The sequence below is a fragment of the Heloderma suspectum genome, chromosome 10 (assembly GCF_057233095.1).
Source record: "Heloderma suspectum isolate Gila_16-S chromosome 10, 16-S_ref, whole genome shotgun sequence".
NCBI classification, from domain to species: Eukaryota; Metazoa; Chordata; class Lepidosauria; order Squamata; family Helodermatidae; genus Heloderma; species Heloderma suspectum.
Window position 1 is genome coordinate 17,400,698 of NC_139467.1, and position 27,786 is coordinate 17,428,483.

The 27,786-nt window shown below is 44.5% G+C and overlaps 1 protein-coding gene across 2 annotated transcripts; it reads left to right on the forward strand.

The window, feature by feature from the left end:
* The first annotated feature begins 2,377 nt into the window (after positions 1-2,377).
* LOC146337838 (uncharacterized) lies at positions 2,378-24,698 on the forward strand. Of its 2 annotated transcripts, XM_084814361.1 has the most exons (8): positions 2,378-2,442; positions 5,201-5,227; positions 7,385-7,486; positions 11,169-11,201; positions 13,609-13,632; positions 20,216-20,239; positions 22,519-22,575; positions 24,451-24,698. In XM_084814361.1, exons 1-8 carry the CDS (start codon positions 2,383-2,385, stop codon positions 24,457-24,459), a joined length of 336 nt encoding a protein of 111 aa, XP_084670487.1. In that variant the 5' UTR covers positions 2,378-2,382; the 3' UTR covers positions 24,460-24,698. The 2 variants fall into 2 exon arrangements, 1 of the variants encoding a protein (XP_084670487.1); XR_014784919.1 differs by lacking the exons at positions 2,378-2,442; positions 5,201-5,227; positions 7,385-7,486 and adding an exon at positions 10,567-10,915 and having other exon boundaries at positions 24,451-24,695.
* Positions 24,699-27,786: the final 3,088 nt, after the last annotated feature.

Here is a 27,786-nt window from a genome sequence, read left to right on the forward strand (position 1 = left end):
ATGTTGTTTTGATCTTGCCCCAATAGATAATTGGAAGAATGAATGTTCTGGTACGTATACAATCTTGTTTGTGGCTTTTTAATTTTTATTTTAATGTTCAGAGGTATGCAGATGGATCCTGGTTTATTTCCTGGGGAAGTGGCTGGCTGCCTTCCTTCCTTCCTTCCTTCCTTCCTTCCTTCCTTCCTTCCTTCCTTCCTTCTATAAGAAAGCCATCTATCACTAGCTTCCTTCCAGGAGGTCTGCAGTAGGTGTAGTCTTCTGGCTAACAAGCTGAGCTGCAAATCAGGAGGTGCCTCATTTGAATCTCACTTCTGCCACAAACTCACTAGATGGCCTTAGGCATGCCTCTCCCTCTCCCTCTCCCTCTCTGCCTCAGTCTCCCCATCTCCATTAGGGGGAAAATAATCTTTACTTCACAGGGTTAGAGATAATGCATGTGAACCCGCCTGAATGCACCCCCCCCCACTTCATTAAAAAGGTAAAGGTGTCCCCAACCAGTTGTGTCCGACTCTAGGGTGCGGTGCTCATCCCCGTTTCTAAGCCGAAGAGCCAGCGCTGTCCAAAGGCGCTTCCGTGGTCATGTGGCCGGCATGACTGAACACCCAGGTGCACGGAACGCTGTTACCTTTCCCGCCGAGGTGGTACCTATTTATCTACTTGCAATTTCTTGCTTTCGAACTGCTAGGTTGGCAGAAGCTGGGACTGAAGACAGGAGCTCACTCCGTCATGCAGCACTCAGGTCTCGAACTGCTGACCTGCCGACCTTCCAGTCGGCAGTTCAGCGTCTTAACCACTAAGCCACCTGCGGTCCCTCCCACTTCATTAGTACTCCCCTAAACCTCTGTTGCTAGCCTGCAGTCATGTGAGAGCCAAGGGTATAAGTACACCATGCAACCAAGGATTATGTCCCACATGTGATGTGTGGAAAAATATACCCAGCAGTGCACTCCCATGCAACCTCCACTATCTCAGGTGGAAGCTTTTTTCCTTCTCCTTTCAGAAATGCTAGAACTGAAAGTACACTATAGAGTCAACAATTTTCTTAGATGCCTCCAAAACTTGAGATGTCTTCCTGGGCTACAGATGTCTTAATCAAAACTCAGTCTTTCTGAGGTTCTTCAATTTCCACCTCAGTGATTGTTCTCACCTGGATCCATATTGGATAACAATTTTTATTTTCTCACACAGAAATTTGAACTTATTTCTATGCACATTTCTTGAAATGTGTGCATTTGTCATACACACTTTTCTCCCGTTGACTTAGGCATGTCTGTGCAAGTTTTTTTTCACATGTATGCATTTTTCCATGTCCAGTAAAACCAAAACCAAAAAACAACATGGAAATCTGTATCAGATGGTGAGTGTTTCTTTTCTGGCATGGACATTTGTATGTATTTCCATGGATATTGCTCTAAATGTACATATATATATATATATATATATATATATATATTCTAAGGCTCAGGATAGGGATGGGGGACAAATTCACATATCATAGAACAGAATAGTAGGGCTGGAAGGGGCCTTGCCCCTTCCAGCCCTATGAACATATCGTATTTGTACTATGAACATACCGTATTTGTACTATGAACATACTGTATTTGTAACCCCATTGGAATCAAATGTGGGTCTGAATCCAAGCAGAAATCGGAAATCCATATATTTATGAGATTTTGGATTGAATCACACATTCCCCAAACAAAAATGTCAGAAACTGTGCAAGTTTGGAAAATGCATTTGAAAATATGCATACATTTTAAAAAATATGCACATAAACACTTTACTCAATGGGAGAAAATGCATACTATATATATATATATATACATATGATATAAAGTGATTCTCCAATGAGGTTACAAATATGGTATGTTCATATGTGAATTTGTCCCCCATCCCTATCCTGAGCCTTAGAATAGAGTAGGGATGTCTGTCGCAGGGAAATCCGGCCCTTTTGGGGCTCGCCAGACTTCTGCAGCGTGCCCAACTCGGCTTGCTTTTCCGAGCCATGCTGTGTGGTTGCCCTCAGTTCTCGGAACCTTGAACACATTTTTTGACCTTGGCTGTACTTTGCACACATTCGCATAATTTGTGCAAATTTACAGCCAAATTTCACAACATCTTTTTTTTACGCACCCCCCCTACAATTTATGGACATTCCACCAGCTGGCCGGACCCGTTGCACACTGAGCCAGGCTCTCTGGCAGAAGACAGAAGGGAGTCTTCCACCCCCCCAACCGGATTCCGACATCCCTAGAATGGAGTGAAACAACAGAGGAAGAAGTGATACCTATCAGATTCCCAGGTCCCCTAATCTGCATGCCTTAAGGATGGTGCAATCTCTATTCATCTCAGTGAATAATACACGAAGGAAAAATAGGAATGAGAAATAACTGTAAACATCCTGCATTTCAGGGACAAAGGCCTCGAATTAAGCGTGGGGTGAGTATTACGTATCATTTTGCATGCATGGGCTGCCTTCTTACCTATATATGGAGAACGCTTCGTTTTATATTGAGGGGAGTATTTGTTTGACGGGATGGCTTGTCTTCCAGGGTGATGTGTGAACTCTGCTTGTCATCATCACTGTAGGAGTAAGTTGATTGCTATAATTCTGCAAGTGGCTTAGCAATGGTCCAGTCCTCTGGCTGGTGACAGAGGCCAGAATGATTTCCCACTTTCTACTGCAGTGCAGTGCCAGAGCTGTCAGTGGGAGTAGGGCGCATTTGGCAGGGAGAGGAGAAGTAATCTCTTGACATCTGCTAGTCCCTTGACCAATGGCAGGTACTAAGCTGGGGTTGTTCTTGTCATTGTGAACTTCCTGGGCATGGGTGAGGTCCTCTGACTGATGGCAGAGACCAGACTCTCCTTCCACTTGATATTCCACTAACCATCTTGTTTTGATCTTTTCTCAGTAGGTAATCCTATGGCCTCTAGACAGCATCTGAGGGGCCATAGGATATTTCGGATTTCCCGCTATGAGGTCGGAGACAGCCCTCTGACCTCAGAGCTGGGAATCGGAGCTCTGGCCCCCCTCACAGCTAGCGCAAAAAGAACCCCACTGGGTGCTCTCTGAGGTTGGGAACTCAACCTCAGAGAAGGGGGCATTTTGGTGGGTGGGGAGGGAAGGAGAGTGGAGAGACCAGGATAAGACCTACCCTGAGGCCTCTCCAGACTTCTTCCCTTCCGCTCTGATGAGATTTTGCTAGATGGGCAAAACAGCCCACCCAGTGAAAATGCAGGCTCCACTGCCCTCAGCTATCCAAAAGTCTCCTACCGATAGGGATGATGTGGGTGCCAATTCCATTCAGGAATCTGGTGGAAACCCCCTAACCACACCCCCAAGCCTCGCTTGCCTAGCCCTTACCCCCACTTGCCCCACACTCACCCTGGCAGCCTCGTTGAGCTCCGTGGTAGCCAGTTTTTGAAGAACAAAATGTCAATTGCAAAAATGTGCATATTTGCATATGCAAAAATGTGTGTTTTCCAAATGTGCAGATTTGCGTATGTGAAAATGTGTGTTCTGTGGTTGCGCATATTTGTGTATGCACAAAAATGTGCATTTTGAGGACATGTGCATTTTCGCACTTATGCAAATAGGCACATTTTTGCAATTGCCATTTTATTTTTTTAAAAAATGGCGACTGCAGAGCTCGATGAGGCCGCTGGGATGAGTGCAGGCTGCTCGCCGAGTGCGGGAAGGGATCAAGCGCAGTCCGGGGACTGGTGAGTGGGGGCAGGGGCTGGGCGGGCACCCGGAGAACCCGGACGGGGTGGGTTTGCACATCCCTATCTATCAACTGTGCTGGATCATTTCTGGCCAATATTCCATTCTTGGGCAAGGTGCTGGAGTGCATGGTGATTTCTCAGCTCCAGGGGTTTCTGGATGATGCAGATTTATCTAGATCCATTTCAATCTGTTTTCAGGCCCAGTTATGGGACAGACACTGCTCTGGTCATCTATGCCAGGAGCTGGACAGGAGGAGTGTGTCCCTGTTGGTTCTGCTGGACCTCTCAGCAGCTTTTGATACCACTGACCATGGTATCCTTCTCAGTCTGAGATGGGATTGGGAGGAACTGTTATATAGTGCATCTGGTCCTTCCTGGAGGGGCAATTTCGGAAGGTGGTGCTGGAGGATTCCTGTGTGATGCTGGGGCCACTGGCCTGTAGTCCCTTCAGAGTCCAGACTTGTCCCCTACACCTATATGAAACTGCTGGGAAAGGTTGTTTGGAGTTTTGGAGTTCAGTTTGCTGATGACACCCAGCTCTATCACTCTTTTGCATATACATCCAAGGAAGCTGTTCTAGTTGTAAATCAGTGTCTAATGTCAGTAACGGACTGGAACGAATTGACGCTTAATCCAGACAAGATAGAGGTGTTGCTGGTTAGTTGAAAGGCAGGTCAGGGAACAGAGATTCACCCTGAACTGGATGGGGTTATGCTTCCCCGAAAGACTTGCAGCTTGGGTGTACTCCTGGATTCAGCTGAGGTTTCAGTGGTGACCAGAAGTGCATTTGCGTGCACCAACTGTATCCATTCCTAAAGATGTCTGATCTGGCCGTGGTCATACATGCCTAAGTGACATCCCATTCAGACTGCTTGAATATATGCTCTACGTGGAGCTGTATTGTTCCAGAATGCTGCAGCCAGACTGTTGACCAGGGTGGGGTATAGGGAGCACATGATTCTCTCGTTACAATAGCTTCATTGGCTACTGGTCTGTGCCTGGGCACAATTTCTGGGCTAGTTACGATCTATAAAGCTCTATACAGCTTGGGACCAGGGTCCCTGAAAGACTGAGCGAACAAGGGAAGGCACCATGCAGACTGAAGGAGGGGATCCCCAGGTGCCTGAGCAAAAAAGCACTGCAAGTTGAACAATTGTAAAGACATTTAATTAAAGCCCAATGCATTTCAGGTTTTAAAAACCCCTTTTCAAGGGTGCTCAAACACTCCATAGAATCTTCAAAGGTTCTCTTAATGGGAAGACATTTCATACACTATAAAAATGCAACAACACCCACCTTGAAAACTCTATTGCACTCTTTTTAAAATAAAAAAAAACCAGAGTAGCCTCTATGGTGTGCACACTTTGCAACGTGTTGTTGTTGTTGTTATCCTGTCTCTGCCCAGGCTGGTGAATGATGTATACGATGTAGAAATAAGAACAGGAGTTAACTCTGCAATTCTACATTTTAGGGTGGAGGTGTTGTGCCTAAATTGCCAGTGAGTATTGCTGTTAATTTTGAATGGAGAATATTTTAATTTATACTGAGAAATCTGATACAACGTTAAATTAATTTCACTGGATAATATCCCTGCAGTTTCTACAGTGTGGGATCTATGTGTGATCACATTCTAAATGCAACATGAGTAAGTGGATTTCCATAATTCTGCTAGCATCTCAGCTTTGATATTTGAGACCATGGGCCAGGCACCCTTGTGATGAAATGTAAAAATATGTTCATAGATTAGAAAAAGACAAACAGAAAGATTTCTTTTTTTAAAAAAAACAATTGTCCTGTCCACATCTGTTAGGGAATATAATTCATTATAATTATAACCTAGTTGGAGTTTTCCTAAGGCTAGAGACAAGGCAATAGATTATAAGAGAGTTGAAAGTGGTTTGTGAGTGGTTTCACTTCCCATGATGTGCACACATATTTCTTTTGCCCCACTGTTGCCTCTGGTTAAACAGGTTTTGCAGGTTTTTGAAACAGTACAAAAACATGCCAAACCTTTTCGCCAGGGGCAAATGTAGATGGGTCAAGCAGTGATCCCTTTCTTAAGCCTCCTTCAATGTTCTGAAAAACCAAATGTCTGTGTCTCCAGCACAAGACGTGATGAAGATGCATTTGTAACTTTGTGTGGTCTTCATAGCTCTTCTCTAATCCTAACCCCTATATTACTGAGATAAAATGGAGAGTACCATGCTGGCGTATATGTCCACTGCCCCATTTTACAACCCAAGTTCTAAGGAGCTGGGACTCCATTTGAGCACTTACTGCATTTATGAATTCTTGCCCATCTCCTGAGCTGTTAAAAGATACATCTCATGATAGCTGAGATTTGGCCTTAGAATGGAGTGCAGATGGGAAAAACTTAAGGCAATAATGATGTCTTGTCAACGACAAAGGACATTTTAAAAGGTAAACAAAGAACTTAAAGATGTCACTTAACTGGTACTGAGCTTCAGGAAACTGCACCTCAGATACACCTGAGGACACCTGATATCTTCCTTGGCCTTAGAATGGAGAGCAAAGTAGATAAAGGTAGAGGCGTAAGAGGACACCTAGAGTTCTTGGGAGGTCTGCTATTGTCTGCCCACTTTTCTGAATAAGAAGGGTTGTTTTTAAGCACACCAAATGCTAGTTTTCTTGTGTCAGTGAGTATTGATATTTCGTGGTTCTGAATACTATATACAGAAAAGGGACATTTGTTTGAGAGAATGAAGCTCTATCTGTCCTCCTCTTCCCCTCTTCCATGATGGAACATTATGTCTGAATCACCAGCTTCACTGCAGTGCATTACAGAGTGCAAATGGAGAAAGCCAGAGATACCAAGTTTGGCCCTTGCTGCCTTTTGCATTTAAGTTTGCTAAGGCAGGGAGTAGGGAACCTTTTTTTTTTTTTCCTGTGGTGGGCCACTTTCCCTTGGGAGTAACTTGTCAGGGGCCAGATGCCATTGGTGACTATAGCCAGTGTCAAAGTGGGTAGGCCACCCCCCTCTCCCTCTCCCTCTCCCTCCCTCCCCAGTGAGCTGCTGGGAAAAGGTCAGACTGATCTTGCCAGAGGTCTGAACTGACCACTTGACATTTTGAAATTAGGCCCAGGGCTGCATGCAGTCCTAAGGACACAGGATGTCCCACCCCAGTTCTAAGGGGATCTCACTCCTTTTAAGCATTAAATGCATTCCTGGATTGTTTCCTATGAACTGCTGAAACAGCAACTTTCAGGAGTGGTCTAAATACAAGGAAGAGCATAGTTTAGAAAGGGCATCACAGCCAGGTTTTATAAGGCTATCATATGATATGTTCCCTGATGGGTCCCATGATTTCTGCCATGGCATTATGCTGGAGTGTGGATGAGCAAATGTGGCAGAACACAACAATGATTCAGTTGTTGACAACCACAGAAGGCATTTTAAAAGGTGAATACAAGTCAAAGAAATCTTAACTTGAGCACTTTCGGCAGGTGCCTCTGATGTAAGTAAGGGAGCTGGTGTCTGCCCTGGCCTTAGAAGAACAGATGGCAAATGTGGAGGAATCTCATGATCCCTGGGAGGTTTCTTAATGATAAAAAACCAACTTTTGCCCACCTTTCCAAATAAGAGGTGTTTGTTATTTTTGAAATAAAAACTAAGTGTTTACTTCTGTATATTTAGTTTGTTACTGGCCTAACTGGTGGACTTGCCAGTGGACTTGCCAGTGGAGTTGGCAGCGGTCTTGGCAATGCTCTTGGCAATGGTCTTGGCAGTACTTTCAGAGTGAGTATTTCTAATTAATTGTTCGTGGATATGCCTGCTATTTTATGCTGTGAAAAAAAAACCAAGTACAGATGGGGCATTTGTTTGAGTAAAAATGTTAACCTCAGCCTGTCTGTCTGTCTGTCTGTCTGTCTGTCTGTCCTTCCTTTCTTTACCTAACTTTCTGAATAAGTAGGTTGTGTTGGGCTTTTTTTTTTAGGTCCAATGAATAACATTTATTGCATTAGTCCTTAGACCATAGTAGCACAAAACCGAGTAACAAAAATTACATAACCTTACATAAAAATGCAATAATTAGGGATGGCAGGGCATCTAGCTGGGGATCAAGGCTTGGTGATTTCTTGCTCTCTCAGCCCCCTGGATGCCAGTCCGTGGAACCCCGTGCTTGCGCAACTGGGCAGGTGCTGAGTTAGGCAAGCACATGGCTTTCTGCTTCCTTCCCTGCTGAGCCACCATTTTGTAAATACACCATTTACCAAGACTCGATGGCCTTGTAGGCCCCTTCCAACCCTACTATTCTATGACTGTTCTATGATTCATTTACGCCTGTAACATTGTGTAAATGGCACCTTTACAGCCATTATTTTCATAAATGATTATTTATGAAAAAGTCCAAGCAGCCATTTTTATGCAAAATGGCAGCTCAGTGAAGGAGCGGGCAGCCTCATGTGGCATGCAGTGCAGGATGGGATGAAGTAGCCCATCCCTAACAATAATCTCCTGTTAAAATTAGTTGTTAAAATTGTTAAGGTCAAACATATTCTTAAAGTAGCAAGCAGTTTCATACGTTAGTATGAGTAGAACACTATCTCCTGCTGCAGAGGTGGGCAGAAGTTAGGGTGTGTTCCACAGATAGACAACTAGCCAATTATCTGGTAAGGACTCTTAAATATAAACCTACATAAAAATACAGAAATCACTAGTTAAAATTAGTCATTGAAATTATTAGAGTTAAAACATATTCCTAAACTAATAAGCTTTGCCTATAAAATGCATGACATTATAAATTTGTATCAGAATGCATTTCTCATATTTTAGAATCTCCCAGGCAATTCACGGCAATGGAGTCGACACACTTCTCCCCACATTTAGCAGCCTTTACTGTAAAAGAAGCAACCCTCCAGACTACATATGGGTTAGCTGCTTACAGCAGAAAACAGAGTTTCCTCTTTACATCCGACAATTTCATTTTCTTTAAAAAGGGATCTAAATAATGGTCTCTAGTGTATAACTGTCATTCAAGGATATAATTTGTCGTCAAATCCTCAAAAGCTGTTTTCCTAGAAACACACAATTTTTCTTGGACCGGTATACCATGAAATCTACCAGATTTCATCATACAGTCCATTTGTTCGAAGCACAATTGAGTGAAATGAAAGCCCTCCAATATTCCATTGTCATGGAGAATAAGAGGTACCCTTCACACTGATGCTGATGTTTGGTATTTACCAACCACCTAGCTATTCTAGAGGATGTAAGAAAGGCTGTATGAGACATCCAAAATTCTTTTGTTTAAAGCTGTTTCTGATAACATTTCCCCATGTATTTAAAGCCTATAAGGAAAAACCAAAATTTGGAAATAATTCTGAGAATTTCTGCAACCATGAAGTATCTAGATTGCTTACTCTCTGTTCCTGTAGAGTAGACACAACCTGGGTAGTCTGACTTCAACAACGGCTTTATTCTTCCCATGTAATTTCCCATCCTGAGATAAATTATACCACTAATTGTTCCCATCCCCAACTCAGCTCTAAATAAGCTGCCTTGGGTTTTGAAACCCTTAGGACCATACGGAGAAAATGATTTTGAACTCTTTCTATTTTGTTGAGATCCGTGTATCCCCAAATTTCTGCACTGGATGTTAACATTGGGATCATCTTTCCTTTAAAAATATTCAAAGTCATGCATATTGACCCAAGTTATCTGAAATTCAGCAAGGATTAGGGATTGCACACAGACACAAGCAACTGATTGCAGTTTCTTTATTTGAAACTCCCAGGATCCTGTAGCTGAAAATTATGACAAGATAACAGTACAATCGTACCTGTTCTAGTAGCTCTTTAGAACTGATAAGCCATCTACGCAGTGTTTTTTTTTTCTTTTTACCAAAGACTATTACTTTAGATTTTGCTGCAGTGATGACTGAATCATTTTCTGAACAGTAAGAGTTGAACTGACTTAACAATCTTCTCAAACCAACTTGAGAGGCTGAAAATAAAATATCATCCGCGTAGAGTAATAGGGTTATTTTTAGGTGCAAGAATGCCTACTCAGTTCTTTTAATTTAGCCCATGGCTAGAATACTAACTGCTGGTGGTGTATATTAAAATCAACCACATGCAAATGTGATGCAAAAGGAGAAAGCTCTAATCTGTCTCCTAAACCTAAGGAGGTACACTACCTTGGATACTTTGGGGTATCCAAAAGAAGTATCCAAAAGATATTTCTGTGGAAGAAAAGGCAGGATCAGTCAAAAGGAATGAGACTGAAAGTGGGATGTTGTTGGGGAGGTGTTTGCAATATAAGAAACCAGGTGGGTTAATCAAAACCACTTTTCCATTGGCATTGGCACAATCTGTACAGAAGCAAACAGAATTGTTCCTCACCTTGCTTGTGCACATGGAGCAATGTAGTCACTTAGTATATTTGCCAAGTTTGTTAATTGACTTCAGTTGAAATGGCCCAAACCAAGGGACAGCCTGAAAAGCAACATTTGTCTGTTGTAAAAGCATGGCATGTGCGTCCTGCAACAAAATGTTGCAGTGTGGAGTTCTTCAGTTCAATTCCCACTCCCTCCCTGGCTTTCCTCCCACCCCGCACTAGTCAGCCAGCACTCTGCCCCCACTGAGTATGCTTAGTTCTCATTGGACTATATTGGGTGGGTTTTTCCCCCCAAGGTTTGTTGTACTTCTGAAAGACTTAGGCTGAATCTACACATAGCAGTTATACCATTATCATGCCATTATCATAACTATTGGTACACATGACACCAATGGGCACCAATAGTTATGATAACGGTATAACTACTATGTGTAGATTCAGCCTTAGGGTTTCCTCAAGCCTGCTAATACCTCCCTGTTGTGCGTGGATGTCACTGTTTAGACTACGTAAGGACTGGTACTTTGAGAACTGAGATTGCTGTTAGTATATATGCTCGTGGCTTCACAGTCCTGGGCAGGGCTGGTGTCAAGAGTAGGCATGACTGGGCAGCAGGGGCCCACTCACAAAAGCCCTCTGGAGTTGCTTCTCATCACTGCATCCTGCTTGTTCACCTACCTCTTGCTCAGGCCCAGACAACAGTGGTGGTGAGAAGGAGAAGTAGCAGATGTCACTGCCTGTTTGCTCACTGGTTCTTTTCCTGTCAAACAAGCAAGTGGTAGCAACGATGAGAAGGAGGAGAAGGAGCAATAGCAGCTTGTGACAGCGGTGGTAAGAAGGAATACTTTCTGAAGTAGAGGGCCCATTGAGGGGGTCTTGCCCAAAGGCCCTCAAAACCTGGAGCCAGTACTGATGTTGGCTTTAAAGAGGAGTGTTCCAAACGCCTTTCCCCCCTTTATTCTTCTGATAGCTGAGTGGCCGTTCTTGTTCCCTTTAAAAGAATACTTGTTTGCTATTTATTCACTAGTATGTCACTACCTCTGGAACTAATAACTTATGTCTCTGACTTTTTCCCCCCAACAAGTTGGCCCGACCTCCAACCCTTGAGCTGTTGAAGGTAAGATCTGTAGTATGAGAATTTCTTCTATTTAGCTTATTCACTTAATGCTGATTTATACATTCAGCAAATTCATGTAATAGCACCATGATATGACTGTACCTCCATGCAGAAGAGTTTTTTTTTTTTTTAAACCTCTCTCATATAAAATTGCCTGTAATAAAATGAGCCCATCAGGGAGAGATGGGCCATCAGTGATCACTAGGGATGGACGAAAGGGACTTACCTTGTCCCGCAGCTTGCTTCGCGGTGGGGGGGAGGCGCTTCGGTTCCTCCCCGAAGTTCAGGCGAGGGGGGGAGGCGCCCTGCCTCGCCCGGCCGAAATTCAGGCTGGGGGGGAGGCGCCCCATCCCTCGCCAGCGAAATTCAGGCCGGGGAGGAGCGCCCCGTCTCCCCGGCCGTGAAAAAAAAAGTAAAAAAAAACCCCAAACCCCCACCCGTGATAGGCTACGTAACGATTTGCGTAGCCTATCATGGCTAGATTTCCAAAGTCAGCCATGATGGGTTACGTAAATCATCACGTAGCCTATCACGGGTGACTTTGGAAAAAAAAAATCCCGTATGCAAATGGCGGCGCCCCATGGGCGCCGCCATTTGCGTTCCTTATTTTGGCACGTCTAGTCTACGTAAAGATTTACGTAGACTACGGTGAAAATAAGGGCAACGCAAATAGCGTTCCCTTATTTTTGCCATAGTCTACGTAAATCTTTACGTAGACTACCCTGTCCAAATAAGGAACGCAAATTGCGTATGCGCTTCCCCCCCGCCAAAGTCACCCGTGATAGGCTACGTGACGATTTACGTAGCCTATCACAGCTGACTTTGGAAATCGAGCCCTGATAGGCTACGTAAATTGTTACATAGCCTATCACGGGTGTGTGTTGTTGTTTTTTTTACTGTAGTTTTTTATTTTGTAACGGTGGTGGTGGCAGCCGGTCGGGAGACCGGCCGCTGCCCCCACCCTCACCGAAATGCTGCCGAAACGCCGCCGGGACCCGCCTCCAGGAGGGACATTCGCCGAAGGTAAGTCCCATCCCGGGGGGGGCGGGGGGCCGGCGGATAATTTCCCCAACATTTTCGGGGGGCTGAATGTGTCGGCACCCGGCCTCCCGAAGATTCGTGGAGAAATTCTCCGCCATCCCTAGTGATCACCCTGTGGCTTTGTGGAAGCTGTGTCTTGACACCAATCCACTATGTGCTGCAAAAACAAGTCAATGTGTAAAACAGCGATTCCAGATTTGGAGCCCTCCAGCTGTGTTGGGTCACAACTCCCACTATTCCTAGCCAGCATGGCCACACTGGCTGAAATGATGGGAATTGAGATCCAACACATGGAAAGCTGCAGTATGGTGCTGCATTGAGGCTAACAAGCTGAGCTGCAAATCAGGAAGTTCCCTGTTTGAATCTCATCTCTCTCATGAACTCACTAGGTGGCCTTAGGTGAGCCACTGACTTTCAGCTTCAGTCCCCACTGCATATCTGCATTCTGCAATATGAATAATAATGTTACTTATTTTACAGGGTTGTTGTAACCATCACAACTAGATAATACACGTGAAGCACCTTGAATGTGTTATACAAAAGTATAGATTATTACTATTGTTAACTATTGAACTCATTCTGACTTGGGCCTGTATTGGATGGCAAGTTTTCCCCCCTCAAACAGGAATTAGTATGCATTTCTCTAAATATATACATTTTGGTGCACATTTTTAAAATGTACGCATTTTTCTTCCATTAACTAAAGCATGGATGTGGATATTTTTCAACTCCATGAACTTTTCTTTTTTTCCAGTCTTAAGTTCAATTCATTCTGTACTTTGAGAATTTTTCCAGTTTTAAGGTTGCCTCGTCCTGGAATTTTAGCATATTTAAAAAAGAAGTTTTCAAGAAAATTTCCACACATTTATGTGTGAATTAATACCAGTACGTATATTTTGGTACACAATTTAACTCAACATGCATATTTTTGCAATTGCTTTTTCAAATATAATGCATGTTAATGTTATTTTCACTAATATATTATTTTTCATGTGCACTATCCTTTATACACATTTTTGTATGCATATTTTTTACTGGATAACTCCATTCCCCCCGAGACCAAGCCCAGTAAGCCAGCTGAACTTCCAGCTCAACCTGCTCCAACCTCCCTCTGCAGGCACTTGCAAAGGAACCTGCTATTCTCCTGGGATGGACTCAAACTGGGTTGAACCCACATTCCTGTGTGATGAGTTATTGGTAGTAGTTTTCCCCAGGTGCCTATTGCCAAGTCACTGTTTTCTTTCCTACTATATATCTTTGTATACATATATAAGAGTGCAACTTTCCTCTGACTGGTGGCAGGGATCATACTGTCCTTCCCAAGTGATATGCCATTAACCATGCTGCTTTGGTCTTTTCTCAATAGATAATTCGAAGGAAGAGATCTCCCGTATGTATAAGATCTTCTTTGTGTTTTTTCCACTTTTTTGTTTATTTTAATGTTCATTGGTATTCCAGATGGATCCTGGTTTACCTCCTCTAGGGAAGTGAGATGTTACCTCCTCCGGGGAAGTGAGAATAAAGAAAATAAAGTTTCTTTATTTTTGCCTTTCATACCATCTGCTATGAACTGCCTTCCAGGAAGGGTGAAGTATGGTATAGCATTTCATCTAACAAACTGAGCTGCAAATCAGGAAGTCCTTCATTCAAATTGAATGTCTGCCATGAAGTCACTAGGTGGTCTTAGGAAATTCTCTCTCTCTGAGTTAGTTCTCATGATCACTGCAACCCACCATGGCTTATTTAAGCCATGGTGGGTTTCAGCATGTGCTGGCAGCCATTTTGAATATTCAACCCACAGCAGGGGGTTGTCATGGTTTGCTGTCTTGTCTGAACCTGGGAGGCATGGCTTGTTGGACAGGGAAACAACCCTCCAGTAACCCTACAACAGCCCATCAGTTAACTAGATATTATTTTCTATTTATTCACTAGTATGCATTAATGAGAGAGATCTAGTGCACACTAGCTCTCTGTCTCTGTCTCTGTCTCTCTGCCAGCAGTCACCCCAGCTGCAATATGGGAATAATAAATTGGATTTACCTGTAATTAGGGATGTCAGAGAATTCCGCCACGGATTCCAGTGAGGCCAAATTCATTAGAATCCGGCCCCCCAGAATCCATGGTGGAATGGCCTCCCGCCCCCCTGTGAAATCCCCCCATGATGGAACTTACCTGGGGTGGATGCGGTGGTGGCGGTGGCGGCGGTGGCGGTCTCCTGGCCAGCTGCGGCCAGGCTGCTGTGGCCGCCATTTGCATCCTTGCAGCCATGATAGGCTACGTAAGTATTTATGTAGCCTATCACGGCAAAGAGCAGGGACGCAAATGGCAGCTGCTACGCCATTTGTGTGGCTGCCTTTACCGTGATAGGCTACGTAAATACTTATGTAGCCTATCTAGGGATGGCGGAGAATTTCTCCACGAATCTTCGGGAGGCCAAGTGCCGATGCATTCGGCCCCCCGAAAGTGTTGGGGAAATTCTCCGCCGGCCCCCCGCCCCCCCTGGGATGGGACTTACCTTCGGCGAATGTCCCTCCCGGCGGTGGGTCCCGGCGGCGTTTCGGCGAGGGCGGTGGCGGTGGCCGGACTCCCGACAGGCTACCGCCACCGCCATTACAAAATAAAAAAGTACAGTAAAAAAAAACACACACACCCGTGATAGGCTACGTGACGATTTACGTAGCCTATCACGGCTAGATTTCCAAAGTCAGCCGTGATAGGCTACGTAAATCGTCATGTAGCCTATCACGGATGACTTTTGGGGGAAAAAAAAGCGTGTATGCAAATGGCGGCGCCCCATGCGTTCCTTATTTTGGCACGTCTAGTCTACGTAAAGATTTACGTAGACTATGGCGAAAATAAGGTAACGCTATTTGCGTTGCCCTTATTTTCACCGTAGTCTACATAAATCTTTACGTAGACTAGACATGCCAAAATAAGGAACGCAAATGGCGGCGCCCATGGGGCGCCGCCATTTGCGTACGCACTTTTTTTTTTCCAAAGTCACCTGTGATAGGCTACGTGACGATTTACGTAGCCTATCATGGCTGACTTTGGAAATCTAGCCATGATAGGCTACGCAAATCATTACGTAGCCTATCACGGATGTGTGTATGTGTGTTTTTTACTTTTTTTTTCGCGGCCGGGGAGACGGGGCGCTCTTCCCCGGCCTGAATTTCGCCGGCGAGGGATGGGGCACCTCCCCCCCTGGCCTGAATTTCGGCCGGGAGAGGCGGGGCGCCTCCCCCCCTCACCTGAACTTTGGGGGGAGAACCGAAGCGCCTCCCCCCCCCACTGCGAAGCAAGCTGCGGGACAAGGTAAGTCCCTTTCGTCCATCCCTAAGCCTATCACTGAAAAGAGCAGGGGCGCAAATGGCGTTGCGGCCGCCATTTGTGTCCCTGCTCTTTGCTGTGATAGGCTACGTAAATACTTATGTAGCCTATCATGGCAGCTTGCAAGGACGCAAATGGCGGCCGCTACAATGGCCGCCATTTGTGGCCACAGCAGCCCAGCCGTGGATGGAATTCCGGCTGCGGACAGCCCTGGCTGGTGGCTCTGCGGAGCTGCCGCAGAGCGGAGCTGGCCAGGGAGGATTCTGGGGGGAGGAGCGCCTCACCCCCACTGCGGATGCCCCTGCGCGGAGCCAGGTAAGGGATTCGTACATCCCTACCTGTAATAGTTATTTTAACTATTTCAGCAAGATACAGTAGTTCATGTGAAGCACCTTGAACACACTATACAAATGTTGCTGTTGTTGTTATAAAAAACTAATATAATGAAATATCATGGAGAACAGCAGAAGAGTGAAAGTTCTGATCTTCTAGCTCCTTCAGTCTTTACTCCTTCCATACCAGGACTATAGGGATCAGCCAAGGAGGAAGGGGCATAGATCAGGGATCCCCAGTGCAGTGCCTGGGGGTGCCATGGTGCCCACAGGGACCTCCAATGGCACCCATAAAACTCTCCCCTCCCTGCCCCCTTAAAAAGTTTTAAGAAAACCTTGGAAAATGTTTGGGCAGTCTTCTTTCTCTCCCTTTCTAGCCTCAAGCCTTGCTCTTTCTCTGCCCTTTGCCTTGCTATTCCCTCCTCTTTCCCATCCTCTAGCCTCACTATTTCTCTCCCCCTACCCTGCCATCTCTTTAGCTCATTTCTGACTAGCCAGCCCCCCATGGCAGCCATTATGTGACTAGCCACATCCACTCTGGGAGCCATTTTGTGGTGGTGCCCAGAGCAGTTTCTCAACTTCCCAAATGTGCCCACAGGTTCAAAAAGCTTGGGGACCCCTGGAGATGATTGCCTCCTTAGTGGTCTGCTAATCCTATGTGGAGTGACTCACCCACCCACCACCCATGTCCCTAGCATGCAGTCATTTCAGAGCCAGGGGAATAAGTGCACTGTGCCAGGATGGATTGTGGCCAAAACTAGCATTCAGGTGGGAAGTATACTGAGCATTGCACTTCTATCCAACCTCCACAAACTTAGGTTGAAACTCCCCCGCTCCCTGCCCCAGAAATGCTAGTACTAAAAGTACACTATGGAGGCAACAAATTGTCTTAGTTTCTCCGCAAAGCTCAGATGTCTTCCTGGGCTAGGGATGTGTGAATCAGCTAGGGATGTTGAATGAATCTGGTTGGGGGGTGGGGCTCAATGAGATTTCATGACTTCAGCCCCCTGGATTCTGTTCCATCTTCTGTCAGCTGGCCTGACTCAGTGCACAATGAGTCGGGCCAGCTGGCAGAATTTCTATATTCCCCCCCCTCATTAAAAACATTTGTGCAAATTGCAACTGCAAATTGCACAAATTTGCCTAATTTGTGCAAATTGTGGCTGTAAGTTGTGCAAATTTGCCTAATTTGCACAAATTGCAGCCATAATATGTGCAAATGGTTCACATTTGCACAATTTACAGCCAAAATTTGCACAAAATATGACCACAATTTGTGGAAATGGCACCCATGGGTGCTACACTGGAGATCCTGGGGAAATGGCAATTTTCAGGGGGAAAAAACCAATTAAGTTCCTGGATATCAGGAAAAAGCCTGTGGCTTGGCTTGCAAATGCAGGCCAAACCAGGAGCTCCAGGTAGGGATGTCAGAGAATTCCGCCACAGATCTCGGTGAGGCCGAATGCCAGTGCATTCGGTCCCCCAAAATCCATGGCGGAACGAAGCCCCCCGCCTACCCCTGCAAAATGGGCCTGGAATGGAGCATCTACCTGCTGCCGTCCAGACTGCATTGCAAATGGCGGCCGCGTCTGCAGCCGCCATTCGCTTCTTCCATATAGCCATGATAGGCTACATAAATACTTATGTAGCCTATCTGTGGATGGGGGAGAATTTCTCCCCGAAACTTTGGGGGGCCGAGTGCCAACATGTTCGGCCCCCCGAAGTAGTTTCGGGGAGAAATTCTCCGCCCCCTCCGCCCCCCCCCCCCCGGGATGGGACTTACCTTTCCCGAATGTCCTTCCCGGCGGCGGGTCCCGGCGGTGGTTCGGCAGGTCTTTGACAGGGGCAGAGGCGGCAGCCGGTCTTTCGACCGGCTGCTGCCGCCGCCATTCCAATAAAAGTAAAAAAAACCCAATGCCCCCGTGATAGGCTACGTGACGATTAACGTACCCTATCACGGCTAGATTTGCAAAGTCAGCCGTGATAGGCTACGTAAATCGTCACGTAGCCTATCACGGGTGACTTAAAAAAAAAAAAGCACGTACGCAAATGGCGGCCCCCATAGGGAGCTGCCATTCACGTTCCTTATTTGGTCGCTGTAGTCTACGTAAAGATTTACGTAGACTACGGCGAAAATAAGGGCAACGCTATTTGCGTAAGTATTTACGTAGCCCATCACGGCAAAACTAAGGGAACGCAAATGGTGGCGGCTATGGTGGCTGCCATTTGCGTTCCCTTTTTTTTGCCATGTGATAGGCTATGTAAATATTTACATAGCCTATTATGACAAAAGAGAGGGGCGCAAATAGCGTAGTGGCCGCCATTTGCGTTCCCTTTTTTTTTTTTGCTGTAATAGGCTATGTAAATATTTATGTAGCCTATCACGGCAAAAAAAAAAAAGGGAACGCAAATGGTGGCCGCCATAGCCACTGCCATTTGCATTCGCTGTTTTGTTTTTTCTGTGATAGGCTATGTAAATATTTACGTAGACTATCACAGCAAAATACAGGGACGCAAATGGCGGCGGCTACAGCAGCCACCATTTGCGTCCCTGTGCAGGCTGCCCAGCGGCTGGATGTCCGGCTGCGGGCGGCCCCAGCCGGTGGCTCTGCGGAATCTCCGTGGAGTGGAGCCGGCCGGAGAGAATTTCAGGGGGAGGGATGGAGCGCCTCCCCCCCCACCGTGAATGTCACCCTTCGAAAAGGTAGGTGACTTTCGTACATCCCTAGCTCCAGTGAAATCCGACGAGCCCCAAAGAGCTGGATTTCCCTGCAACGGACATCCCTTAAATCAGCAAAATCCAAGCTTGTCAAGCGTCTCTGATTTCCACCTCTACACTTGTTTGAATTTTGGTCTCTGTCAGATTGTGATTTTTTCTTTTCTTGTATGAAAATTGGTCCATATTTCCATTTGCATTTCTTTACATGTATGCATTTTCATTGCACATTTTTGAAATGTATTGATTTTTCTCCAATTAACTAATGTGTATACATGCATATTTTTCAAATGGACACATTTTTTTTTCCAAAGCTGCACACTTTTTAAATGCTTTGTGCCTCTGTTTGTGTGTGAGAGGGGGTGCACAGATCTGATCACAAGCATATAGATATACAGATTTCCAACTGCAAATTGCATTCAGGCCCACATTTGGTTCCAAGCGGTGTGCAGTATGCTCAAATAAATTTACAAATCCAAAGAGAAGAAGCTATCTCTTCACATCTGCTGATTCCTTGACCAATGCTGATGCTAAGCCAGAGTTCCTGTTGTCACAGTGAACATCCTGGGGATGGGGTGGGGTGGGGGGCACAGGGGTGTTGCAACCTCCCTCTGATTGGTGGCAACGACCAGATGGTTCTTCACCTTGGTATGACAATAACCATTTTTAACATCTTTTCTAAGTAGCTAATTCAAGGAAAAAGAACTCTAATACATATACAATCTTCTAGTGTCTTTTCAGTTGTTATTTTTATTTTAATGTTCAGATGTATCCAGATCACAGAATCATAGAATAGTAGGGTTGGAAGGGGCCTACAAGACCATCAAGTCCAACCCCCTGCTCAATGCAGGAATCCAAGTCAATGGTTTATCTTTTCAGGGTAAGGGAGATTCTTTCTTTCTCTCTCTCTCTCTCTCTTTCTCTCTCTCTCTCTCTCTCTGATTTTAGGCCACCCTTCAATAAAACCATGAGGGTGGTGCACAAGAAAATGGCAATAGATTTTATCTGATTTTAGCCTCACAACAATCCTTAAAGGTGGTTAACTGAAAGGTAGTGAGTGGCCCAAGGTAATCCACTGAGCTTCATGGTTGAGTGGGCATTTGAACCCAGATCTCCCCAGTCCTGCACAATAACACCATATTGGCTTTTTTTGCTCTTGATATATGAACAAATAACTGTTATGAAGCCAATACTGTTTCATATGTGCATCCCACCTCTGAGTGGCGAGAGCCTTCAGGGGTCCCAGCATTCACCCAGGGTTCAGTTTCCTTAGAAGAAGGTCACAGCAGACTTACAGCTTTTCAGCGATTAAAGGTTTTATTTAGAAACATATACCAGCTGTGCCTAAGACAGAGGTTCATGGCATTAACATTCCAACAGATGCCTGTTCTCTTCAAAAACAAACAAACAAAAAACAAAATGGCAGAAGAACTCAGCAGAGCAGATAAAACCCAGTCAGCTGGGAGAACTACGCACCACCAGTGGGGAGGGTGCAATGGTTATTCAGTCTCTGCCCATGTTCATGTTAATAAATGTTATGTGATGTAAAAATAAGACTAAGAATTAACTGCATGTTTTTTTTATATATATTTTAGAGTGAAGGTCTTTCTAAACTTCCAGTGAGTATTGCTGCTAATCTTGAATGGAGAATCATTAAGTTTATATCGAGAGATCATAAACAGAGGAGAATTTATTTGAGTGGATGATATTCAGTGTTTTCCACAGTGATACATGATCTAATTCAAAATACAACATAAGTTTAAGTGGATTCCCATAATTCCCCTAGTCGCATAACTGCTTTAAGCCCATGGGCTGTACACATTCACTGTATTTCCAAATTCTTACACATCTCCAGAGCTGCTGAATGGTGCATCTCAGGATAGCTGCAACATATTACCAAGCCATTAGAATGGCATGTAGATGGGAAATTTCAGGAGGAAAGACAATGATTCAGTCTTGTCAAGGGCATCATGGAATGGGTGAAAAGGTAAAGAAGAATGTCGGCATGTCACTTGCAGGCTCTGAACTTCAACCCTGGGAAAGATACCTCATGCATGCATCCCTGAGGGGATTGAGATTTTACCTGGCCTTAGGATGAACAGTATGAAGGGCAAACATGGAGGGCACCTAAGGTCTCTGAGAGGTGTCTTGTTCTCTGCCCATCTTTCTGAATAACAGAGGTTGTTCTTAAACACAGTCAAGAATGCTGGTGGTATACTTCCTGGTAGTATTGGCAGTGACCATTGCTGTTCAACCAGTAAAAGTTTTTTGGTGTTATTGCACTGTGAAATTGTTAAATAAAGAAAATGAGACATTTGTTTGGCAGAATTTTACTGCTACCTGTTCTTCTACCCTCCATGGTTATGTGTTTCCTTTGCATTGCCAGCTTTAGAGAGTGATCCTAGGGTCCCAGTGACTGTAGGATGGCTCATAAAACCCCTCCAAAGTCAGAGACAGTGCTCTGAACTTGGAAGGAGGAGTCAGAGATCAACCCGCAGACCTCTCCCCCCCCCCCACAGCTGGTATGGAGAGAACCATGCTGACTGCCTCTCCGAGTTTGGAAAAGCAACCTTGGACCCTCAGGAAAGGGGGTGTTCTGGTGGGCAGGGAGGGGAGGAGGCCAGAGAGGCCAGGATATGAGTTATCCTGAGCCTCCTCCAGCCTCCTTCACTCTCCCTCTGAAGCACTCTCTCAAGGTGGGCAGAGGATACCTGGCAGGGAATAGGATACTCGGAAGTCACAGAGTTCTGGGGCTTCCAAGGGGTGAGGGAACAATTGATAGGACTGTGCACTTACTGAATTACATTTATTGAGTGTAAATGGAGAGTGCCAGAGATACCATGTTTGTCCCCTGCCACCTTAGGTTCACTAAGACAGGGGTTGGGGAAGCTTTTTTTCTTTCTTTCTGTGGAGGGCTGCATTCCCTTGAGAGTAATCTGTCAGGGGCCACATGCTAGTGGTGGGTGGGCATTTTGTCCAGAATCAGTGGACAGGGCTACTCAGTTTCTCCTTCCTTCCTTCCTTCCTTCCTTCCTTCCTTCCTTCCTTCCTTCCCTCCCTCCCTTCTTCCTTCCTTCCTTCCTTCCTTCCTTTCTTTCTTTCTTTCTTTCTTTCTTTCTTTTTCTTTCTTTCTCTTTCTTTTCCTCCCTGCCCAGCAGGCTGCTGGTGGAAGGACAGATCTTTCTTAGAAGAGGTCTGTACTGCCTGCTTGGAAAGGGCTTCTGAAATTCAGTCCAGGGCTGCTGGCAAGTCTAAGGACACAGGATGCCCTACCCCAGTTCTAAGGGGATCCCACTTTTTTTAAGCATTAAATGCATTCTTAGATTGTTTCCCCCAATGACCTGAACTGCTGAAAGAGCAACTTTCAGGAGTGGAGAGCATAGTTCGGAAAGGGTGTCACATTCGGGCTTTATAAGGCTATCGTATGATATGTTTCTTGATGGGTCTTGTGAGTTCTGCCATGGCTTTATCCTGGAGTATGGATGAGCAAATGTGGCAGAAACACAGCAATGATTCAGTTGTCAACAACCACAAAGGGCATTTTGAAAGGCAAATACAAGTTGAAGAAATCAATTAGCGGCTCTTAACCTGAGTGCTTTCGGTGGGTGCCTTTGATGTACATAAGGGAACTGGTGTCCACCCTGGCCTTAGAAGCACAGATTTGTTTTATTTATTTATGTAATTTAAACAATTTCTCGCCCGCCTTTCAAGGCAGAAGCACTTCAGCAATAAAATACATAAAATGTGGCAAATGTGGAATCTCATGATTCCAGAGAGGTTTATTAATGTTAAAACCAACTTTTGCCCATCTTTCCAAATAAGAGGGTTGTTCTTTCTTTCTTTCTTTCTTTCTTTCTTTTTTTAAGCATTAGAAATAACTTTACTTCTCTGTTTTCAGTTGATTGGTGCCCTATTTCGTGGAGGTGGTGGAACTGGAGCTGGCCGTAGTCTGTCAGTGAGTATTTCTAATTAGCTAAATCAATACAGAAAGGCCATTTGTTCAGTTGAAAATATTAACCACCAACTGTCTATCCTGAAACTGAAGAACTGTAAGAATTTTGGTATATCCTTATCAAAAATAAACTGAAACAAAATTCTCAACCATCTGCACCACCCAAATTCAATAGGTACAGCTATTCCCAGCATGAAGAGGACCATATTTTACCTGCCCGCCAGAAGGAAGAGGTGGCAATTCAAACTCAGTACTAACCTGACCGAATACACAGGAATTCAAACCCAGTCTTTGAAGAGCTAAAAACTCAAACGACTGGGTAAATTCTTATTAAACATGAGCTGAACTGAAATTCTCACCCATTCCTAGCATGAATAAATTATTTGTTCTGAAATGAAGCATCTTATGTCAAGGATCAAAACAATGGAGGCACACCAGTGGTTTCCAATAATACTACCAGTACTGAAATCTAGAATGGAACCAAAATGTCTCAGAATACGTTTTTCTGACATCATTTTCTTTTTCATGCCCCTCTGGAAAAAGAAGGCCACTTTCCAGAATATCTCTAAATATTCCCCACCAGTTTTTGGTGGAAGCCTCCATCTCTCTTCCCCCCCGCCCAACGCCAATGGACCAGAACAACATTATGTCCCAAGCATTGTGTAAGATGCAAAATGGTGGCCAGGCTGCCAATGCAGTTGCTGCTGCCGCCATTTGCAATGGCAGCAAATGGCAACAAACTTTAGCAATTAAGAATGGAGCTGGACTACTGCTACTGTTAATGGTGAGCCTGACCCCCAAGAAACTGTTGGAGAAGTTCAGTGAAGTGGTCCCTTCAATTTCTCTGCCCACTGATGGGGTGGAGTATTTCAAGGAACAATTGGCACACAGCTACAACTGAAGCTCACAGGGGAGAGTCTCAGTTTAAAATCCCTGCTAGCTTTTGTCTCTGGGTTCTCTTTCTCTCTCTCCCTTCATGGTCTCTTTAACTTCATCTCTCCTGTGCTATTTTAGCACCTTCATTCTTTTTAACTGGTTGCTCTTCCATTAATGATATGACTGGCTTCTTCTTTTCCTTTAAGAGGTTATTGAAAAACTCTTATTTTAAATGCCCTTCTTCTTTCCTCCTATTAATATTTGGCCGTCTGTCTGTCTGTCTGTCTATCTATCTATCTATCTATCTATCTATCTATCTATCGATGGCATTTTAGCACACTCCTCAGTGAAAAACGCTCCTGGAATAGCTTACAAACTATCAATACAATCTAAAAAGCCACAGTACAGAAGGAAAAGGGGTTGGGAAGGGGAAAGGAAAAAGGCAAGTGTTCTTTCCACAGTTAGTTATTTTTCTTCCCTCTTGATTCCTTTCCCTTTTGCATTTTATTAGATTGTAATCCTAACATCTGCTCATCTCTCTTGGAACCTTTCTGTGGCACCCAATATAGTAAAATGTGTGCTACAATAAAAGGGGGAGGATGGGCCGTAATTCAGAAGAGTATGTTAAACATTTCCAAGTTCCACTGATTTCATTGATGCAATATTCACTTTTCAGGGAGGTGCAGTGCAATCCTATATGTGACTATTTGAAAAATTAGCCTCAGTGAATTCAATGAAACTTACTCTTAAGTGTGTATAATATCGCAGCCTAAGGCCAAATGGACTCAGTGGAACTTACTTTTGAGTAGACATGCCTAGGATTGCACTGTTGAGCTGAAGCATTTATTGAATTTGATGAGACCTAGAGGCCCTTTCAACCCTGTCCACAGTCTGCACTCTGTAGTAAATGAACTAATCTCTCAGTCTATGAATTAATGTTTTAAGCCCTAGCTCCATGGGAATGTTTAGGCTACCAGCTATCATTGACTTTTGTATTTCTAGAAGCGTTAATGGGATGACACATTGAAGATCCTGTACCATGTTGATGAAGGTTTCCTGCTCTTATGTATTCTACAGCGCCACCCCAAAGCGAATCAAATTAAAACAGAGAATCACAAAACATACTAGCACAAACTAGATAAATTCTGTAACACTAATTGTTTTTGTTGCCTTTGCAATGGAGGCCCATCACTACCGTGGAGGATGGCAAAAACTTTGCATAAAAATAAAATAAAAATTGCAGTTCCACTAACATTGTTTAGTTGTATCAGTAGTCTGAGAGAGGTTGTTGCTGGCATGAAATGAGCTCAGCCATGTTGCTGTTTTTGCTGAGGAATTCTGAATTTTTCAGAATTAGTCTGCATGTCACAAAAATGTGACCCCCCCCCCGCCCAACAGAACTGAATGTGTGATATATGAAATTAGCAAGTACAGGCGAGATGGCAATTAGATGGTGGGTAATTATCTAGTGTAGTCTGACTAGATGAAATAAACTGAACTGAAGGCTGATTCACACAACTGGTCAGGGAGTTCTCTTCCCTAGGGGGAATTACAATTAGGGATGAGAGAGCGCAGGACAGGAAGGCCTGGCGTGCTATGGTCCATGGGGTCACGAAGAGTCGGACACGACTGAACGACTGAACAACAACAACAACATGTGTGAATCAGCAAAACTCACTTGTGTGCATTTCTGAAATGCACACATTTTGAAATGTGTGCATGCTGTCGAACGCTTCTTTTTTTTGGTCTGCAAATCAAATTGGAAGCTCAAAAATGTATAGACTTTGGCTGAGTTCATGTCCAGTCCATGTCTAGTCTGGATAAAATCCTGATCAAAAATGAACTGAAACAAATTTCTCAGTCATCTCTAATTACAGTCGTACAGGTATGATTGTAAATTTCTCATACATCCCTAATTACAGTCATACAGGTATGCTTGTTCACGGTGAACACCCAGTTCAGCCCATACTTGGGAAAGTTCTCAAACTGGGTTGACTAGAATCATAGAATAGTAGAATGGTAGGATTGGAAGGGGCCTATAAGACCAACCCCTACAAAGCCCAGTTCAGTTGATGCTTGTGATGGTCTGGTTATACAATTGATTGCAGCATAATGGTGATAAGTGTCAGTGTAATGGTATTGGAGGAGTAAAAATGTGGGCTTATTTTGGGTGCCTTTCATCGATTGGTAGATCAAGCCCTGTCCCGCTAGTTTTGGACAAAATACCCAGAGCAGTGCATGTTCAATATACCATGGAGTTCTAATGTACAGATATTTTTAATTCAACATAAGCAGGGAAACAAGTGTCAAGCCCAGTTCTCTTGTACCACAAACAACTTAGCACAGGTTAAAATAAACAGTGAACTCTCTTTATTATAGTGAGATGGTGACACAAGCAATCCTTCAGAGTCTGTGGCATAGAAACTTCACAGAGGTTACCGTCCAGATAAAACAGTTCAAGTAAGAGCACAGACAAGGTTGTAAAATCCAACATTAAGTTCCAAGACACAATCTAAACAGAAACTGGGAGCAGGATTCTGAAGACCAGCGATGCAATCTAAGACAGAGTTTCAAAGGTGTAGTTTCTAGACTTAGAAGAGTTCAGGATTCAGGAATAATTTCCAAGACAAGGTCCCACGAACATGAGAGTTGAGGCAAGTCAAAAGATCAAGGTTCAGGTTTAGTCCAAACAAGAGAGCTTTCCAGTACTAAAGACGTTGTATCCTTGAAGCTCCCTGAGCTGCTTTTAAACAGATGTGGGACACCTAGAGTTCTTCGCCTGTCCAGGCACTCCCTGCAGGCAAACTGTAAGCTGGAACTACGCCATAGTGGGCGTCTCTCTTCTAATCTCTTTAGACAGCTCTGTTCCCAAGGAGAGACACATTTGAAACCTTCCTTTCCTCATCTGAGGCTCCAACCTGGTTGTTTCCTGCAGAGAGGCCCCCAGACCCCTGGCACACTTCCCAAGGTTAAATCTTGCAACTGGCAGGGCCGGGGATATCAGTCTCCTCCGGCCTGCTCCCCTCTGGAAAGGCAGTCAGAGTCAGGCGCTCGCCCTCTTTACATTCCAAAGCTTGAGCAGGCTCTAAATGAGCCTCCTCCAAATCTGAATCTTCCCAGAAGGCCTCAGGGCCTGGGACAGGAAGAGGCAAGACAACAAGGCCACTTGGTTCTTGTGCTTTTGAAACTCAGAGTTCACAAACATGTATGGAAATTATGTCAGGGACCCAATGGCCATTCTCTTCTGACAAATAGGTCCCCCAAATGTCCCCCAGTCCACAGAGTAGGGAAACTAAGGGCAGTATCCAATGTGCCACCAGCACTAATGTAACTTGCATTGCACTAGCATAAGCAACCCCCTGGGGTAAAGCCAATAGTGCTTGCTGGCATGACAGGTTTCTCCAGAAAACCCACTGAGCCAGCAAGTGCCATTGGCATGGTGCTAGAGGTCATTCACACTAGCACAACATAATTTACATTAGCGGTAGTGTTGTGTACTCCCCAGTGGGTGTTACCACAGGAGGGAATTGTGGGGGCGAGGGAGGGATGCCTCTATTTAATATGAGATGCAGGCAATGAAGGATGTCTGAGCAGAGAGTGTACATGATAACACTGATGGGAACTGGGGAACAGGCAAATTCACCATGCCCCTCTTTAATGAGCTTCCACCACACATTAAAAACGTGGTTGTTCAGGCAGGCGTTTGGGGTGGGTTAGGGTATTTTTAGAAATATGAAGTTTTTAAAGTAGAATTTTATTGTTTTAAACTGTTTCTATTGTTGTCCATTGCCCAGAGTGGCTGGGTGACCAGCCAGACGGGCGATTACTAAATTTAAATAAATAAATAAAATGGGAGAAAGTAGAACTGGGAAAGCCAGTGGAAGGGGCTCGTCTAAGTTTGGATTGTGGCTAAACTTCCTGATATGGAATCACCTTCCTCCCACTGAAATAACCATGAGAAGCTTTACACATATCCACTCAATATGCTTTTCTACACAAAGCCGTTAACTGCTGTATCTACTTTTGGTTTTGTCACAGAATTGAGATCTCTGAACTCTTCACAAAGAACTTTTCCTTTCTTGCTTTTCCACCACATAAACTCTAGGTGGCACTGTGCTGCAGCAGAATAGTGCAAATACACAAGTAGAAAATACCTTTTCTTTCACCATCAGAAATAATATTTTACCCACTTTAAACACACACACACACACACACACACACACACACGGAAGTGCTCTTATATAACAGAAGTGAAACTGGAGGATCATGGCATCATCTAAAGAACCTGTGAACAACCTTGAATAAGGAATCACAAGTGCACATTTAGAAAAGCTTGAT